Here is a 21,526-nt window from a genome sequence, read left to right on the forward strand (position 1 = left end):
TGTGGCTCATAATTATAATCAGTTTGTGCATACCGAACAATATTGTCAATGCTCATGAAACTGGGTTTTAAAATTATTTTTTTCTTTTGCCGAGCCCAGACGGACTTATGGTTTTAAAGGAAATGGGGTCATTGTATTACACTGCAGACCGAAGTGAAAGATTTTTTCCCTTCATCATAGGAAAGTTTGATAAGCCACTATGTTTTAAGGGCGTCGGGCACACTCCATCAAGTACAAGGCATCTAAAAATGCAAGTAGTACAGTAAACCAAAAAATCTCACACTTGCACACGGGAGCCAGCATAATTTGTCCTAGTCTTTGAATCATGCTTTTTTTTTTTCTTTCGTTGCATGAGGTTATGTTTGCCAGTGAGTTATCCACCTGCATTAGTTGAATAATGTCAATGCACCTTGTTGGATACATTTCAGAAATAGATTTTTCCCATGGCATTTGAAAGGTTTAAACTGTGGATCGATGTTAATTGCATGCAGTTGTGGGTATCGGAATATTTTGTGGCGCGGCAAGAGTTGGCATTTCTGAATTATGAGTTGGCGGTTAGTTCAAAATCCTATAATAACGTGGTTTTACTGTATTGCAAAACTAACATCAGAGTTCGCAGCTGTGTCTGTTTCAAGTGTTTACATTGCACGAAAAGAATTATCCACCGCCGGTTGTGTTACTATCTGAGTAAAAAAGAGACCACGTGTGAGAAGTGTTTTAGACATGGAGTGCGACAAATTCATAATTTTGGAGAGGATTCTAGTGATGCAAGAGACAAAGAATCTTCCGATCTACAGTGAATCGAGCCTATTGCAAGTTCAGATTAATGAAATACCTGTCACGTAAATAGGCCTACTTGCTAATTTTCATGGCATTTTATAGCAGTGATAATTTTTTTTTTTATCATCTCAGGCAAAGCAGCTATATCCAGAAATTAACATGTTCATATTTGCGTAAAGAACACATGAATCTCGCAGAGTGATATGAAATGTTTGTTTATACCATTATTATTTATTTCATTTTTTTCAAAGTAAGCCTTACTAAAATTAGGGTGCGGGAATTATTTGCATTCCATGATTTTGGGAGCCCACCTGATGGCCATGATGATGCATCTGCACACTTACCTCGGTAGAAGTGAATCCTTCTCTGCACATCGGGGCCAATAATAAGGAATAAAATTATATCCATTACTACAAAGAACTTTACCACTATGGCCCCGAGTTGACCTTAAATTCTGAAGCGTTCAATATATTATGATATTTAAGGAATGCATATCAAAGTTTTAACAGATCTTTCATCAAGAGATACAAATCAAGTGTGCTACTTACAACAATAGATCATTTAAGATTTTATAAAGCAAAACTGGTATTTTCCAAGAATATCATCAAGAGTAAAATGGACAATTTAACTGTTTTATCTATCATATGACTTACAATTTTAACAACATTTTGAAGATCTTATTTAAATGTCATAAACATACATCAATATTTTAATGTGTCTTTCCAATTTTAATAATATCTATTTTGTATTTCTGATATATTAATTTTATGCAAGTCATTAAGCAGAGTGGCATCAACAGTTGGAAGGAGACAGTGTATTTTATCAGCTCTTCTTGAAGATGGAGCAAGTTTCATCAAATGTTTGACAGACTTTTTATGATAGTATCGCCAAGCAGGTTTGACACTTTTCTCAGGGCACTAGTTACTGGCTTTCAGACAGGAATCAAAGTCTTGAGAGTTTGCAGTATGCTTGAAAGATTTCTCATGACTTGAGATATTCTTACTGATGGGGCTGGTCATGGCTCACTTCTGAGTAAGTGGGACAAAGTCTTTGCCGAATAGTTTTCTTCACTTTTACTCATGTGAACTTTTCACAGTTGCTACAGTCTTCAGTGATGCACATTATCTTTTGGCACCATCAGCCATGTATATGATTGTGTTCTTGTGACCTGGGCCCTGTTTCATAAAACTAACTAATAATATTAGCTAATAATATTAGAACTCATAAAAATAATTATTAGTTAACCAAATTCTGTTTCATAAAGGTTGACACATGACTAATAAAATATCTTCACTAATAATATTAGTTCATTAGTCAGCTAATACAAATGGAGGTTAGAATCGGTCTGTTGCATATGTTCTTGGTTTGGGTTTGTTCCTAGCAGTAGGCTAATGCTTGACTACAACCGACTATTAATTCACATGTTCAAAAGGCTCACTTGATATTTTCGTTGTTGTGACTTCAATACATATGAAAATGGATATAAGAAGTGAAAATAATGTGAGAGAAGAAAATTTCTTTGCGGAAAGTGATTGAGTTAAAGCGTCAACTATTTGCAGCCTTTTGCACACTATCTCTCTCCTTGTTCCTTTTTTATTTCATGTGCTCTTAATAATCTCTGTTGAGATGGACTAGCAAAATCTTTGTTTACTACCCCTGTTGGTGGGGGCAGTAGAATAACAGCCACGGTGTCCCCTGCCTGTCGTAAGAGGTGACTAAAAGGGGTCCCAGGGCTCTCAATTTGGGAGCGTGTGTTGGCGAATATGGGGCACTGAGATGAATCCTGCCATTGCTTCAACTCACTTCTGTCAGGCTCATTTTCATCTACCCTTCTGACCTCCCTTGTTCAATTCTTGTTCTTTTCCGACCCTGACAGTATTAGGTTGCGAGGCCGAGAGAGTCTTTCATTTTCACGCCCTTCGTGGCCCTTCTCTTTCTTTAGCCGATAACTTCATTTTTCAAAATGTTGGATCCTTTCCATTTTTCTATCTGATTAGTGTTATTATAGATGATGGTTGCCTAGTTGTAGCCTACTTCCTCTTAAAACAATAATCATCACCAGCATCATCTTGGTTTACTGGTGATATAAGCGAAGATTTTAAAAGATACTTGGAGTCTCCGAGCAGAACTGCACTAGAGAAACACAATGATACTGTATATCACTACCAACCGGTGGAGTGCAATGCGAAGCTGCTATTTTAAGGTTATGCTTCATTCCTTGCAGTGGAACGTTCTATTACCTACCAATCCTATCAAGCAAATACTCAAAAGTTACGTAATCTAACCTAAATCTCCCATTGTACCGGTATTCATATGTTTGTTACATGTCAGTACAGGCTGTTTTATTGAACGGTGAATACCTACACTCGTTCCTTATCACTATTTGAATCAGAGTCTACCATTTCAGTGATCTTCATGATTTTATGCCAAAATATTAAAATACCGCTCACTTTGGTTTCACTAATAATATGAATTATGAGTCAAAATACACTCATGGAAATAATCCTAATAATATGAGTAACTTTTGTTAATCATGTTGTCTATGAAACAATTTACTAATATTATTAGGAACATCTACTAATAATTTTGACTCATAAACTAATAACTAATATTATTAACTAATAATATTATGAAACATAATACTAATATTATTGGTTTCTTACTAATAATATTAGTGAAAGATGTTTTATGAAACAGGGCCCTGCACAGACACTACAAAAAGCCATGGGATGTCTTAGGATATTATTGTACAAAATAGGGATTTTCACGTTTTTGTTTTTACGTTGAAATGTTATCAAAAGATAGTCATTTTATATGAGCAGCCTAGCATTTAAAAAGTTTCTTTCGTTTCCCACCTGTAGCCTACTGGCTTTTGCACCAAGTGTCTCAATGTGCTTCACATCTAAACTCAAGATTACGAATAAACCAACATTTCTTGAGTTTTGACACCCCCCCCCCCCCCCCCCCCCCCCGCAAATTAATTTTGTGGCTTTTGATTAGCAGTGGCCAGAATTCAATATAATGCATTTGAGCACTTTTGAGAATAGATTTATTGCATATACATATTACATTACATATAAATACAATAGTAATACATAATATTTACAGTTTGAAGTATTTACAGGTTCAAATTATTTACATAGTCAACACACAAGGGTGAGAGCAGAAAAAAAGTCTCTTGGGTTTCCCTGGTAGGCAGTGAGAGGACACTGCTCCAAAATGAGCCGAACTGTTTGCTTCACAGCACCACAACTGCATGCCGCCGGATTAAGTATTCCCCATTTATGGAGGGAATCGGCACATCTGCCATGGCCAGTGCAAATCGTGTTGATAGTTGTCCAGGTCTTTCGTGGAAGGTCAAAACCCTCTGGTTTGTTTTTCAGCCATGGTAGATTGTGATAATCTGATGGAGCACTGGATATCCATACTTGCTTCCAGGCCTGAAGCAGATTAGGTTTAGCGTCTGCTAGGTTTCTGGCTGTTCTAACAGGTGGGTGTCTAGATTTTAGCCTGTTAATAAGAGCATCATTCATGTCACCATGGATTGGCAACTCACTGTTGTTAGTTATTTTCTTATAATCGAGAGCATTTTCTCGACTGAGGTGAGGTGGTGGAATATGGAATAGAACAGGTAGCCAGAAAGTGGGAAGAGATCTAATTGTCCCTGATATCATACGCATAGTGTGATTCAGCTGAGTGTCAATCAATTTGGTGTGACTGCTGTTCAGCCATATTGATGAGCAGTATTCTGCGGCAGAGTACACAAGACCGAGAGCTGAAGACCGTAGGGTAGATGCTAATGATCCCCAGGTGGTTCCACACAGCTTCTGTTCCATGATCGTAACTTAGCAGCCATATTCTGAAGATGTTTCTTGAAGAACAGAGTTCTGTCAAGAGTAATCCCTAGATATTGTGGATATCTGTTGTGGGCAAGACAAGTGTTCTCAGACTGAACCTTCAGTTCACGATTGGCCATTTTGTTGCTAAGGTGAAAACATGTAATTTCACTTTTATTTGGATTTGGTTGTAATCTCCATTTGCGAAAGTACTGTCCCAAGGTGGTAAGATGAGCTGTCACTGTTTCTTCAGTGTTTTCCGTGAATTTATCTTGTACTGCCAGAGCCCAATCATTAGCATATCCAAATTTCCTAGAGCTAGTTTCAGGTATACCAGCTATGTACAGGTTGAAAAGCAGAGGAGCTAATACAGAACCTTGGGGAAGACCATTGTTTTAGAGTTTTCTCACTGCTAGTGCCATTTCCCAGTATTATACGAAACTTCCTCTTGGTGAGCATGCTATCAATAAGTCATGCAATCTTCTTACATGGCAAAATGCATAATAGTTTGCAGATAAGTCCTTGTTTCCACACTGTATCATAAGCTGCAGTCAAATCAATAAATGCCACAGAGGTTTTCAGTTGTTTTTGAAAGCCTGCCTCAATAAATGTTGTTAGTGACAAAACCTGATCTCTACAGCTATGGTTTGGTTGGAACCCTGCTTGTTCAACAGGCAAATTCTGAAAAATGACGGAACTAATTCTGTTATAGATTAGCCTTTCCAGAAGTTTGTATACTATGATCAGAAGAGCAATTGGACGGTAATTTTTGGGATGATCGTTAGATTTTCCTGGTTTTAGGATAGCAATGATCTTCGTCCGTTTCATAAGCCGAGGGATAGACCCTCTCTGCAGGATGTCAGATCAGAATTTAGTAAGCCATATTCTAGCATATTTTCCACAGTGTAACAGAAATTAAAGGTGAATGCTATCAAACCAAGGGGATTTGCCTGACTTCATACCTTGTAAGGCATTTGACATATCGTGTGGAGTGAATGGCTTGGAATAAGTACTCTCTTCTGGACTGGTTGCCCTCAATGTTTTTAGTTCACATTTTATCCGTGCAGTATGATCCCGATCTTCTGGAGCTTGTGAATTGTTCACAATCTGTGCTGCAACCATATCAGGAGTTACTGGAGAACTAATTCGTTCTACCCAACAGCCCCCTCCTAGCTTTCTTAGAATGGACTTGATGTCGAAGTGGCCGATTGTGATATCGATGCGCGTCATAGACTACCCTCCAGAAAGCCTGAATTCCCACCACCTCTCCTTGTGAAATTTTGTAGCCGCCTCAAGAAAGAAGAATTTCTTTCGGCCAAGAAGATGAAAAACATCAGGTCAAGTGGGGTAGGCATTCAGGCTGCCCCTAGAACTGTTTACATAAACAAACACCTGACACCGACCAATAAATACCTACATAAACTGGCGAGGGACCTGAAGGGACATGGTTTTAAATTTGTGTGGACTAAAGATTGCAAAATTTACGTAAGGAAATCGGAGAATCACCAATCAATCCGCATTCAGAACACCGAGGACATTAAATGCCTTCAAGGGGAAGATATTACCAAGTCTATGCCACCCAGGCACATTATTCAACCTCAAAATGACCAGTGATAGGGCTACTTCAAATATTCTTATAACAGGATACCCAAAACTTCCTCTAGGTAGCTATGAAGTCAAATTCAACTGTTTGGATGATTTCATTCAGCAGAAACCCTTGGATATTACCGTGAACTCATGTCATATTTCAATTTCAGTTAATTTACTTAGTGAGGTTAGGATTTTGTACCTTAACACCAGAAGAATCAGAAATAAATTTGACGACAATGAGTTGTTATTCCTCATTGGTGAAGTGGATATTGTGGTTGTGTCTGAAGTTTGGATAACTAGCAATGAAGCTAAATTTTATAATCTAAGGAATTATGATTGTGTATTTGCTCACAGAGATGGTAGAGAGGAAGGTGGAGTGGGTATTTACGTATCGCATAGTTGGAAAGTAAACTTGATATCAAAAGTGTGAGTTGAATCATAGCTTGTTGTGGATTGAGATTTACAGATAACAGTCCAAAAGGAAAGGTTGCAATCACGTTAACATTATTGCTGGATACTATCCTAACCGGAATAGTGCCACTCCATTCCTGAGTTCTCTTGAACAATTTCTCAGTCAGCCTAATAGTCCTAACAAGCTGTGTTTGTTCCTAGGTGATGTCAATATTGATGTTTTATCCAGTGACCAATTAAAAAGAAAGTATCTCAATCTTCTAAATTGCTATGGTTTTGCTCAGTGAAATAGAACTTATCCAACCCGAATAAGTGACTCTGCTGGCACCTTACTTGACCACAATATCAGTGAATAATTCTGAATTATGCTATACAGTATCAAGTATTAATAATGACTTAAGTGACCATAATATTTTAGTTTTTGACATGCTATGGCCAAACCAAAACACTCACCTAACATCTCCTCACTCTAATATTTCTGCAATACCTAGTAGGTGTATGGAGAATAAATCGAGCAATGCTTACATGAACACTGGTGTTCACATGTCAGATACATATCATGCGAACAGTTGCCAAATAGATATATTGTATGATTCATTCATTAACCAAATACGACAAAAGGACAATTATACGAGCTGTCCTAATAAACACAATACAACATTAAAGGGCATAAACAAACCTAGGAAAATTCCGTGGGTTCCTAATGATCTTCTTACCCTTATAAAGAGACGAGACTGCTTGTATGCAAAACTCAAACATCCTATTCACAAGAATAACGTGCTTCTGAGACAAGAATACTGCAGGTGTAGAAATACAGTAATTAACTTAAAAAGAAGACTCGAACATGACTACTACTCAAACCATTTCAAATCTCATAATAACAATACAAAACAAACATGGAAATTAATGAACGAAATCATTCATAATAAAAAAGTAACGAATGTCTCGTGTACCACGCTTGAAATTGAAGGCAAAGTAATAACTGATAAACAGGTTCTGTGTGACTCATTCAACTCCTTTTTTATAGACATTGGCAAAAACCTAACTCTAAGTATTCCTGAACATAATACTGTGGCTTTCAATTGATTTACTAGTTTTGAATCCCTTTACCTGTACCCAACGGATGTAGCAGAAGTAAAGTCAATCTTATCTAACCTTAATAGTATGAATAGCTGCGGAATAGATGACATTACTACCTCACTATTAAAAAAAGCAAAGGACCCTATAATAGGATTTCTCGTAGAGATCATTAACGAGTCCTTGAATACCGGTATAATACCCAATAAACTAAAGATAGCTTAAGTGATCCCTGTGTTTAAGGGAGGGAATAGACTAAATCCAAGTGATTATAGGCCAATCTCGATTTTATCAGTTGTTTCCAAAATTATGGAAACTGTTGTGAAGAAAAGACTTTTGGCTTTTCTAAACAAAAAGAATTTCTTCTATAAGGGGCAATATGGGTTCAGGGAGAGGTCTAGTACCGAAGTAGCTACTGTTGATCTCATTACAATGTTTACAATCCACCGTAGACAACAACAACAACAACATTGCAGCAGGCTTTGGGCTGGTTCTACCATCTGCTGGTAAAGTGGCTGGCAGCTGCCCGGGAGGTAAACTACCTGGAGGTGTAAATCGGCTGGTACTTTGGCTTGTGTCCAACCACCTCCGTGAAAGCACTAGGTAGCTACCCGGAGCTAGACACCGATATACGAAGTTGGCTAGACTGATTTTCAGCGACTTCTCGCTTTCGAGTGTGGCGCTATCTATCGTCAGATGCATGAAACTCATTTCGATTGTCTTATTTCCCTGTGCTTGCGTCTGCTAATTAGCACCAAAAAGCCTAATAAGGGGAGTCTTAAGAGTTATGGACAACGGTTTATGTCAAGCTTTTGTGATTTTAATCTATGATCTTCAACATCAATACCTAATTGGGATTAAAATCTCGACATACATTTTCTTATGCCAGTTAACCTGTCATGTAAGGCAGTGTTTTCGAAAAGTATTCTCGTAGTAGATTGGTCAAGTCGCTCGCTCCGTAATAGAAGGTACGCAGGTTTTCATCGTATTTCTAATTTACATTTTAAAATGTATTTTCGTTCCCTGCCGTTGTTCTTAACTCTCTTTTACACGCTTACATATACGTATACACACACACACACATCTTCCTTACAGACTTATTGCCTTTGAGCATTCTATCTGCACGATGCTCTATTTGCAACTAGTTCTGTGACCTCATTTAGTTCCACATGCTTCCATTTATTGATAAAGGATTTCATTCTGTTTAACTTTAAGAAGATAAAGTTGGAAGGTACTGTAAATGTAAAGAACTAATCGGGATAAATATCCATTCATAGGAAGAGGAATTTGGGAATGGAATAGTTTCCAATTTCTTGGAAATAATTTACAAAAAGACTATGTAAACAACTAATAGGGAATCTGCTACCTGGATGACAGTCCTATGTGCTATTAATCATAACATCACTTTCTATAGGTAGCATAGGCCTACATATAAAGCAATTTCCTAGTAGACATAATATTGTGACTATATCATTACATATATGAGAAGCTCTGTATTAGTACTTTTATAATTCTGTTTTTTCTGAATTGATATAGATTTGATGCTGTTGTTATGAAACTTAAAAGTCATCTTTGTAATATACACTTACTGGTGTCCTGAATTTTATAGTAGTTTTTTTGGAAAATATGAAAATTATGGTGCTGTGAAGGATTAGTGACAGTTGCTATGGTTATTATAAACAAGTCTTTTATATTCTTTGAAGATTGAAGTTTCCTTATACGGTGAATATTTTAAAATTATGATATTTTATACACTTTATATGTATTTTATCTATATCATGAAGAACTTGACATATTACCTATTTGTTATTGTTCTGTATATTATCTAAAATTAACTTTATGTGGAATACATAACCTCTCCTGGCATTGAAAAGGACAGTGAAATGGACAAAGATTGGAAGAAGAAAAATGTGCTACCTGGAATGTACAAGGTATCTCACACAAAGATGACCAGCTGGACGACATTCTCGCAAAAAAAGACATTTTAATTGCGGCAATTTCAGAAACAAAAAGAAAGCTTCAGGGATCAAAAGAGACAGTGAATTATTTACAGTTTTACAGTGGGGTTGACAGAGATACTAGAGCACAGGCGGGTGTACTGCTCATGGTACACAAAAGATTAAGATCAACAATTGATAACTACACTTTTTGGAATGAAAGGATTATCCAATTAAGACTAAAACTATTCAGGGGTTATCTTACAGTTATAGGGGTATACGCTCCAGTGGAGGGCAATTCAAACGAAAGTGATGGGTTCTATAATGATCTGCAAATGATAGTCAATAAAATTAACAAACAAGATATGCTACTATTACTGGGAGACTTCAATGCCAGAGTTGGTAATGAGAAAATTCAGAATCACATCGGAATGCACGGAGAAACAACCCGTAATAACAATGAAACGAAATTAATAGATTTCACTGTCTTCAATCAGTTAAAGATTATGAACACAGTGTTCCCACACAATGACACCCACAAGTATACGTGGTCTGCACGAAACCAGAAATCGATTATAGATTATATAATTTGTAATAGTAAATTGGCAGATTTAGTCTTGTATACAAGAGTCTATCGAGGCCCTGAATTGGAAACTGATCACTATCTATTAGTAGCACCTATTCGTCTGAGGCCTAGATGGTATAAAAGAAACACACAAACAACACAAGAAATTAAAACTTCTTATAAGATTAACCTATTAAGAGACCCCAGTATAAAATGGCTGTACCAGAACAGACTTAACGAACTTACACAGATGACACCAGTTAGTGACAATGTGGAAATGGAGTGGTCTAATTTGTGTTCAATTTTGAGAGTTTGGGAGTTAAGAAAAAACGGCAGAGGAAAAGGGTTTAAGAATCTGGGATGAAGAGATTGAAAAGGTTATTTCAGACAAAAGAAATGCTTATAAAAATTTTTTGTCAACTGGCAAATTAGAAGATAAAATAGAGTATCACCACAAGAGAGCAATAGCAAAAAGGGAAGTGCGGAAAAAGCACAGAAAGAGTTGGGAAAACTTTGTTTCACAACTGGAGACTGATATAACAAGACCACAACCACAGACCTATAAAATACTCAAGAAACTAAATAATGATGTAAAAGAAGACATACGCATTAATGCAATACCTCTAACGGAGTGGCTCATTTATTTTTGGAACCTTTGGAGAGGTTCAAATATTGAGCCATTTCTTCTGCCAACATCTCTTAACAAGTCTTCGGAAATCATTACACTCGAAGAACTGGAGCTAATACTCAGAAAACTTAGAAATGGAAAAGCATCTGGAGAAGATTCAATAAATGCAGAATTATTCAAGTATTCCAGTGACATCTTCAAGCAAAGATTTCTCAAATTCATCAATTTAATTTGGAATGGCAACAGACCACCAGAGAATTGGCAAAAAGCTATAGTTATTCCTCTTCATAAGAAGGGCAGTGTGAAAGATTGTGGAAATTACAGAGGGATAAGTATACTCAACTCAGGTTACAAAATTTACTCAAATATTGTCAGAGAAAAATTATTCAGGTATTATGAAAATGTGATTGGAAATGAACAACATGGATTTCGAAAGGGACGCTCATGTGCTGATGCTTACTTTACCTTGAAAATCTTAGTCGAAAAACGCAGGGAATTTAACTTGGAAACTCACATAGCATTAGTTGATTTTAAGAAAGCCTTTGACCTAGTTAATAGGAACAGACTTCTTAATATCTTAGCAGAAGATAATGTCCCACAACAGTTAATAGATAACATATACAACATGTACAGTGACAACCTTATTGCAATAAAGTTAGGTAATCATCAGACTGAATGGAAACCGATCAGCAGAGGTGTGAGACAAGGTTGTGGACTTTCTCCTTTGTTGTTCATAATCTATATGAACAACATAATACAGGAATGGAGGCATGAAAGGCATGGATCAATCCCAGTCAGCAGATATCTCACACATCTAGATGCCATACTCTCTGCTGATGATGTTGCATTGGTAGCATCATCAGAAGATGATCTTCAGTGGTCAGTATTTAATCTCCAGAAAGTCTCTTCAAAATTCGACATGATCATTTCACCACAAAAGAGCAAAATAATGGCCTTTAAGGGGAAGGACCCTATCCCAAGTAAAATCTGTTTAGATAATAAAATTTTGGAAAGAGTCAACGAATTCAATTATCTGGGATACAATTTATCTTACCAAGGGGAAATTGATATCTCTGCAAAAATAACCAAATTTACCAGAACAACAGGAATCATAAATCATATCATGAAGCCATCTCTTGTCCAAAAACACACTCGCTTACGTCTTTATAACACTTTAGCCAGACCAACGCTTTGCTACGGCAGTGAGGCATGGACAATAAGAACTCAAGACATTTCCAGAATTACAGCACGTGAAATGACATTCATGCGCAGAACAGCAGGCTATACGAAATGGGATCGTATAAGAAATGAAGATCTGCTTAAGGGACTGAATGTGAAATCAGTAATCAATTACATCTATGATTACCAAGAAAACTGGAAACGTCATGTTCAAAGGATGGAATCTGGAAGACTACCAAAGGAGATCCTACGCTATCAACCAAGAGGACAGAGATCTATAGGACATCCAATGAAGCGATGGAAAGAAAATGCAAGACCGTAACAGGCCACATGGCCCAGTACTTGGAAGGATGATGATGATGATGATTATGACATAACCTCCTCTGCCCAAACGCCAACCTCACCTTCCCGAGATGAAAAAACCTGTTCCCAGCCCTGTTGACAGAGTCACGGCGGTATAACCGTTACATCCATTATGGAGGAAATGCTGTGATTTCAGCGTCCATTAGCTGAGAGGTGGCAGCCCCACCAATGGTCTTACTTCCTTCAGGCTAGCAACCCGTCGGAAGGACATTTGATTGCTTTCAAGTCTTGCAAAAAGTAAAATGCAAGACCGTAACGGGTCACATGGCCCAATACTTGGAAGGAAGATGATGATGATATTTTGATGAAATATGTTATTAACAAAAGAATGTATGAAAAGAGGCATACAGATTAACACAACGCTAATAATGGAAATAAAAAAGACTCGAACATACCTCATATTATGAAGTGAGCGTGTTAGCCATTACGCTACAAGAACACTTGAGGTAGTTAGGATACATACATTAAGTTATACCTCATGTTTGAAAACTGAAAAAGTAGAAAATTAAAGCCCATTTGAAATGATTTCCAAATAGATCTTGATTTTATATCCTTTTAAAGTTTCTTTACGAAGGCTTGACGTATAAAATGTGTTCCCTTAGCTACCGATGCAAGAGGCTGGTGTGACCGTTGCAACTCAAGGGAAGCATTGGTGTTCAAGATCCTGCAATACAACATCGGCCACTGTTACGGTATCATGCTTTTTTCAGTATACTAAGCTAATTTAAGTTGTATGTCACCAGAAATACAGCTAATAATGTTCAACTCTCAAAACTTGCCCGGCAGGTAGTGTCTTCATATAGATGTTGATTCCCATAGGGAATCTGAAATATTTGTCCTGAATGAGTAAATTTATAATACCAATATAAATGGTCCGTTATTGGACATTATAAATTTTCCAGCTAACTCATTCTTGGTTGCCAGCGTTTCGCCCTCGTGTGCTAGGGTGGCCTCATCAGTTGGTACCTAGCACACCTACCAATACGCTGGCTAGTGCATACCGTGGAGGCCACTGCGTAGGCTACTGAAGCCACCGGCTGTGCCAGTGCACTAAGAGACTTTGTCTCATTATCAAAAATTGATGCCTGCTTGGCCATCAGATGATATAGATGTTGATTCCCATAGGGAATCTGAAATATTTGTCCTGAGTGAGTAAATTTATAATACCAATATAAATGGTCCATTATTGGACGTTATAAATTTTCCAGCTAACTCATTCTTGGTTGCCAGCGTTTCGCCCTCGTGTGCTAGGGTGGGCTTATCAGTTGGTACCTAGCACACCTACGAATACGCTGGCTAGTGCATACCGTGGAGGCCACTGCGTAGGCTACTGAAGCCACCGGCAGTGCCAATGCACTAAGAGACTTTGTCTCATTATCAAAAATTGATGCCTGCTTGGCCATCAGATGATATAGATGTTGATTCCCATAGGGAATCTGAAATATTTGTCCTGAATGAGTAAATTTATAATACCAATATAAATGGTCCGTTATTGGACATTATAAATTTTCCAGCTAACTCATTCTTGGTTGCCAGCGTTTCGCCCTCGTGTGCTAGGGTGGGCTCATCAGTTGGTACCTAGCACACCTACCAATACGCTGGCTAGTGCATACCGTGGAGGCCACTGTGTAGGCTACTGAAGCCACCGGCTGTGCCAGTGCACTAAGAGACTTTGTCTCATTATCAAAAATTGATGCCTGCTTGGCCATCAGATGATATAGATGTTGATTCCCATAGGGAATCTGAAATATTTGTCCTGAATGAGTAAATTTATAATACCAATATAAATGGTCCGTTATTGGACATTATAAATTTTCCAGCTAACTCATTCTTGGTTGCCAGCGTTTCGCCCTCGTGTGCTAGGGTGGGCTCATCAGTTGGTACCTAGCACACCTACCAATACGCTGGCTAGTGCATACCGTGGAGGCCACTGCGTAGGCTACTGAAGCCACCGGCAGTGCCAATGCACTAAGAGACTTTGTCTCATTATCAAAAATTGATGCCTGCTTGGCCATCAGATGATATAGATGTTGATTCCCATAGGCGGTAAAGTGGTGACAAACTCCGTTTAATTGTGAATACTGTTTGGGTGACTGTTAAAGAAGTATTTATTGCGAGTTTGGTTGCCAAATTTACATATATTGCTCTTCTAGGATATATGCTAATCGTGTGTTACGAAATGTGAAAGGTTTTGTAATAATGAAGGGATTTCTTGTGCAGGAAAATACGTGTGATTACGTTACCGTGACTAGTGACGCTAGTAATAAATATAGTTGAAAATTTAGGGAGGTATACTCGGAAGAATGGCCCAGTTTAATGCGCTCCTCAAAATCTCATTCACACGTGTTTTGTAGTGTGTGGAGCCGCGATGTCTCGGATGCGCATGATGAAGATGAACAAGACTGAATTTCGTGCTAATATGAACTCCGAACTGTTAAGTGCTCTGTTAGTGCAGAGGATGCATATGATATGAAAAGAAAAAGCATGTTACCAGTGTACGTTTACCAAACAGTAACTACAAGCTTTAAATGATATGTAAGTTAGTAAGATCACGATTTAAAAAATATATATATATATCTACGACCGCCGCCCCCCCCCCCCCCGTGCCCTAACGGCTGCATTACGAATTACCTTTTTTGAAAGTTGGCATCTCTGTCATTGTAAGTATTCAGAGTTTGTAGATCCGCTATTGAATATATTATTCATTGTACAATTCCTCTGTATGAGCCTTTGGCTCATTGGAATTAATTATTGAAATAAATATCTTATCTATATCTGTCTGTCATTCTCAAAAAAAATTCCAGGAGGGAACCATAATTTAATTTCACTGATAAATATTAGGATATTCAAGCTCTTTAGGCCTTTTCAGTCATGAAATTACCAGTGTTCTGCCCCAGTGTGGCAGTGGGCTAGTCAGTTATTTATTTTTGCATGTAATATATTTGGGTGTAACTTTATAATATCAATATTTGATGTTATTAAGTGATGTTCAGAATACTTTGTTAAAATGTTAGGGCCGATTGCAGAAACGATGAATAGTTGTAAGCCTTAGGCAACGTGTAAATCAAGCATGATCGTTCATTGCATAAACAGTGTTCAGCCAGTTTTTAACTAGACATCGTTTAAAGTTTCAATATTGGTTTGAAAATGGAGATAGAAGTATTTTTCATGCAACTCTTTGCTTGTCGCAACCAATGAAATTCGTCGGTGCGTGCGCCTAATGCCAGTCGGCTGTTTGTCTTCCTACACATTACTCAAATATGGCTAAGTATGAGCATGACATGCCCGCAGATGAGAGTATCGCTTTCGGTACAAATTAAATCCCAATATATAATATTATCGACACTAAAGCGACACGCTACCGTACGGGGAAATGTAGCTTTGATTATAGCGTTATTACAGTGAGTGTGGATCTACTCATAAATACGGTAGCTTCGACGAAGGGAAGATGAAGCAATAGTAATGTGTAACCAAATGTGTTGTACAGGCCACATACAGTAGATGTAGCTTGCATTCTGGAGATCGTAGGTTTGAAACTCATCATCGGCAGCCCTGAAGATTGTTTTCCATAGTTTCCCTATTTTTACACCGTACAAATACTAGGGCTGTAATTATGGCCACGGCTCTTCTTCCCCAGTCCTCCTCTTTAAACAATAATCACCACCATCACCATCATTTGCCTTTTCCTATCTGATAGTTGCCAAAAACTTATATGATTATATACATAAAAACCATATACAACCTACTTTTTAATTTTCACTGTGGTATTATGTGTGTTTACTTGGCAGTAAATATAAGTGAATCCCTCCCGGTTGGTGTATGTGACAGCCCTCTTATGATCAGGACATGTAATTCTGATATGTATGTAGTCGAAGTGACCTATAATTCCATGGAAATTGCCCCCTGTATATAATAAAATATATCGGTTGCCAAGAATTGTATTCAAGTTGACAGTTACCGGACTGCCCTTTTGTCAGTCTCAAGAAACAAATCTCTTGAAAAGCGAAACCTTATTTTAAGATCTATCTCACCGTACATGTCAAATGAATTGCTGCGATTTAGCAGCGGGCGACCCACAGACAGGCTGTCGGACTAACCTTTCATCCCAGAATCGTCTCAATATGATAATACAAATTACATGTTTCAAGGTACATAACGTCTTATTGTGATTCACTTCTCTCATTTGAGGTTAAACAGTGCTCTTGGAAGTGTTTAAACATGACCGGTTGAGCATCGATTGTAGACGGTGTCCAAGTGATAAATAATGTCTCTGCAATGCGGCAGCCATACTTAGGCATTGTTTAACCGTAGACATCGTCTGAACACCGTTTCTGCAGTCGGCCCTTAATCTTCTCAGTAAGCTTCTTGCATAAATATTTTGATCGGAACAATTCCCTTATTGTTTGAAGCATTTAATCCAAAACATTTTGGCATTGTATGTATTATATTTTTTATCTGCCCAGATCCATTTCTGGTGAGATAAATTTTTCAGAGTGTACAGTGTCTCTGGTATGGGTTAGATTAGGTTTGTTCCTTCCATTTTTCTGTATCAGTCTTATCCTTATGAAAGTGACTGAGATATGAGCGTTGCCGGTATTGCCATTCCTTATGCAGCCAGTCCACGTGATGATTGCTGTAAAAGTGTTGTTCATAAGATAGGTTGGTGTATGTTTTTTTGTTAGCATGGGAGACTGGTATGTTATAGCACCTTGTGGACCAGTGACAGTAGCAACAGGAAACTACTTCATTGCTAGTTTCCTTAGTGTACCTCTTCAGTAACACCTTGGCTACTTGTGACAGTTATAGTGGATCTTTTGAAATTCCAACCAGCCTTGGGCTAAAAGGTTTATTTTCTGGGCAGAATTATTAGTCTTTGAAAGTGAATTTTCTAGAATTCTTGGGCACGGCTATTTACTGTTATTAGTATTGTTATTGCTATTAGGTATATGTGAGCTTAGGACATTTGCTTTATGATGCTTTAAAAATTTCTAATATCTGAAGCCATCTCTTTTCAGTTTCGACTCAGTTAATTTTCAACTGTTAGCATTAAAAATTAAAATCATCTCTCCTTACTTATTGACTTTATATGTCACTTTACACCTTCTTGTTTGCTTTTACCACCTTTTAAGTTTTTCTACCGATAATGAAGCATTTTATTCACCTTTTTCTGAGGTCCCTAACAGTAGTTGATCTAGAAGAGTAACGATGGATGGATACTCGTGAAGAAATTTGAGTTTATATAAGGCATGACCAGTGAAACATTTCATGAGTGTTCATTTAGATTGTGAGGCCATGTGATGCAATACTGTATGTCTTTAAAAACTAAGCTACTTGAGGATACTGGTGGGTTTAGCTGTAGATATGAAAGAAAAAAACAGATTTATGCATAAATGATGATGGTTGCATTTAGTATTTAATGATGTATTGGTATAATTTTATAATATGCTTCCAGAAAACCATTATCTTTATTCTTTTATGTTACTTACTCTTATTTGCTTTTTACAGTATAGCCCAAAGTATTTTAGCAAGATTGGCCAGTTGGGTTCACAGTTATATTGACAAACAAGACACAGGCTTTGTGCTTGTTGAACTTCGAAGGCACCCAATGTTCTATGCAATATGCCAGGCAGTATTTTATTTAGTTGCTTTTCGGCACTCCGATCTCCTTCATCCGAAACAGAGTGAGTACTATATATTTTTATCATTTACAATAACTTGCTATCAGTTATATCTTCTAAAGCTAAGAGTCAAAATTTTATTTAGTTGCATACTCTAGCTTTATGAAAGATTTAATAGCAGTGTGGAGATCAAAGATTTGAGGCTACTAGTACATATCATTTAGTAGTAGTTAGTTGTTAAAGAATTGCATGCTGTGTAAAGTATGCATGTTATAGGCATGATATAGGCTTTTGGGCTTATACCGTGTCAAGAAAATAAGGTGAAATTCTTTGTCTCGCAGAGAACCGTCACTAAAATTGCTCACAGTCTGGGTAAAACCAGGTCTGCAACCTCGCTGTGTGCACTTATTGTTTTTTTCCATCTATATCATTTGTTTTCATTTCTTTTCTTCTTAAGTTAACACAGTTTTTAGATTCAATTATGTTTTTTTTGTTTTAACCCTTTTTTTCACTGAATTTTGTTGGAGCAAATTGTTTATTGCTCCATATGATGTAAATATTGTGCATTGTACTGTTTTTATTTCTGTCACGTCTCTCTTTTGTGTTTTCATGTGTTCCTTCATTATGTTTGTTGGCACATTTGTAGCTTGTATTATGTAAATTACTTTAACCCCACCCCCCTCTTGTTTCACTGAAGATGGCTCAAACGAGTTGAAACATGTTTGAATTGGATTACTCCATCTAATGATGGAATTATATGATGTATTAGGAGGATGCACTTAATTTTTCCTTTTTAAAGTGAAAACCGTCAATACCGAATGATTCTAATATCTTGTAATAAGAACAAGTTCTCAGCGAAATGTAAAGAATTTCTCCTTGACATGGCATAAGCCCAAAAGCCTATATCATGTGTATAAGTACGGGTTGTGAAAGCATCAATGGCAACATATGCATGTTACAGTTTACAACTATTATGGCTTGGTCTGATCCAAGACATCATATCTTCAAGTAAGACAGTTTGCTAACCATAAAGATGCTTGAAATTATTGTGCAGAGTTTTTCACCTCTTGAGTCCGAGAATGGTATTGCCAAGAAATTGGATGTTTACAAAAGAGAGTTGGGTGAAAATTTTGAAAATGATGGGGTGTATTCTGATTTTCTTTTGCCTAGTTAATCTCGCAATAAAACGTTAGTTATAGGGAGAGACTTAGCTGAGATACATAATCTCTATGCACTCAATTTCTCCTCTATTATTTATTTATTTTCAGATCTATAGACAATTTAAAATGACATACTTACACTCCAAATACTGCACTCTTATAATAATAATAATAATAATAATAATAATAATAATAATAATAATAATAATAATAATAATAATAATAATAATAATCTTGATTTATGCTATACATTAAAAGTAAAAAGGCCCAGTCTTTCATACCCTCACTTATACCCCTGTATACACACTCTTCTGAGCTCATTCACAATCACTTCCACACTCCACGCATACACATTCGCCGTTGATAAACTTAACCATATGAGATATTTGATTTGATCCTGTATTGACTATTAAAAAGCTATTTAAAATAGTTTGCGTTGGGTCCACCTTGTCAATACACTTTTTATAATTGAAAATGATTTATTCATTCATTGTTTCAGCAAACATTATGAAAGGTAGACCCAACACAATCTGTTTTAAATAGTTTTTTAATAATTTACCTATTCGCCCGCATTTAACTATACTTGCACACATCATTCTTAAAATTCTAATTTATACAAGTTGTATACATCAAGGTGGGTTTCTATTTACATATACATTTTCTTTACTGCATGGAGGAAGAGGAATTAGTTTTACTTCAGATGGTAGAAGGTTCCATAGGCAAGCAGACTGTGCGTAACATCCGTTTAAATATGAGGTTGTTCTGGTGAAGAAGGAACTAGAGTAACTCCTTGGTCTCACGTAACAGAGGGGTAATTAAGCTGCAAGGCGGTGGAAAGGGGGAGAGATGTGTGTTGTCTGTCAGAGATTTCTTAACAAAGGTTTTGTCTCTTTGTTTGCATAATGAGTTCACTGTTGGCAATGACCAGACTGTATTTAATGGGATGTACTTGTTTATTATACGTTCTATAAATATTTTCTTTGGTTAGTATCCATGTGTCTGGAATCTTCTGTAATTCATAAATACTTTTCTTTTTCAGATTTGGAATTTGTTCTAAAACTCAATATAGCCAAGATGGTGTCATCACAACTCAATCCTCTGAGAGTTTGTCTTCCAGAGATTATTGAAAATTTTGTACTGGTAGCTAAAATGTACCAGTTGGCATACTGTGATCCAATCATTGAACGAAATAATCGGAATGAATTGCCTGTCATTCATCACAGTGAGCATGGAACAGTGATTAATCCCTGTGTTGAGAAAGACATACTTCTTACTTACTTCCCATTTGATACCTTCATTTTGCCCAGGTATGAGATATCATACTACAAATTCTGTTGTCATTTGCACATTCTTTCCTTGTATTTGTTTTGTTGAGACTTGTAGATAATAGGTTCTTTAATCACTTTTGTAGCTTAGAGCAGGTATAGTAAAAATGTTGGAATAATACCGTATAATCATGAACACTGCCCACACATTTCTTTTTTACAGAAATATTGCTCCTTAAACTTGGGTGCAGGTCATATTTAAGCCTTTCATATCATAGTTTCATAATATATTGTTCCAAAAACGCGGCAACAGCGGTTTCATGTCACGCGACTTGGCAACGGCTGAAATCTCGCTCCCTCACACACTTCCGCGTTGCCAAAACTATGTGGTGTAGCAGTTGATTAATATTTCGTGTTCTGAGTGAAGAAGCATCTGTGGTAACAACTGATAAATTCAAAAAGCGTTTGCAGTCATTTACTGTGAGTGAGAAACTTAAAAGTTGTAACAGAAGCTGAAACTATCAGAAATCATGCCGCCGGCAGAAAATATGATATTGATGAATCGTGTATTCACGATTGGAGGAAGAAGGAAATATTAAAAAGTAATGGTGGTCATAGAGCTTCCCGAGGGCAGAGTGTACAGTTTTCTGAAATTGAAGAACAGCTTAATAAATACGTGACTGAAAGACGTGAACTAGGTTATAGTGTATTGAGTGAAATGAGTCAACTAAAATTATTAGAGATTGCAAAGGAACTTAAGAAGGAGGGTTTTACTGCAAGCCGTGGGTGGATAAGGAACTTTCATCAAAGAAATGGATTGTGTTTGCGAAGACATACGTTTGTTTCACAACGTTTCCCTGTTGTCTACGAAGAAAAGTTGACGGCCTCATCGCCATGCTATTTGTTTGTGGAAGCAAAATTCCTATATGCTTTCTCAAGTTGAGAATGCTAATCAGATGACTGTTTATTTTGAAATGCCACTAGACAATACGGTTCACATTAAGGGTTCTAAAAGCATTAACTATCAGGGCAGGTGGTAATGAAAAGCAACACTGCATGGTAATGTTATGCATGTTAGCTGACAAAATCAAACTTCCTCCATGTGTGGTTCTGAAAA

At 37.1% G+C, this 21,526-nt stretch overlaps 1 protein-coding gene across 2 annotated transcripts in view; it reads left to right on the forward strand.

Annotated features, from left to right (window-relative positions):
* Positions 1–21,526, forward strand: part of Tif-IA (RNA polymerase I-specific transcription initiation factor RRN3 homolog Tif-IA) — a 164,954-nt gene that overhangs the window by 129,548 nt on the left and 13,880 nt on the right. For both annotated transcript variants that reach the window (XM_067137780.2, XM_067137781.2), the window contains exons 8-9: positions 17,872–18,047; positions 20,184–20,451. In XM_067137780.2, coding sequence (XP_066993881.2) covers positions 17,872–18,047; positions 20,184–20,451 — 444 coding nt within the window. The remainder of the gene's footprint in view (positions 1–17,871; positions 18,048–20,183; positions 20,452–21,526) is intronic.

This window comes from Anabrus simplex, chromosome 1, assembly GCF_040414725.1.
Source record: "Anabrus simplex isolate iqAnaSimp1 chromosome 1, ASM4041472v1, whole genome shotgun sequence".
NCBI lineage: Eukaryota > Metazoa > Arthropoda > Insecta > Orthoptera > Tettigoniidae > Anabrus > Anabrus simplex.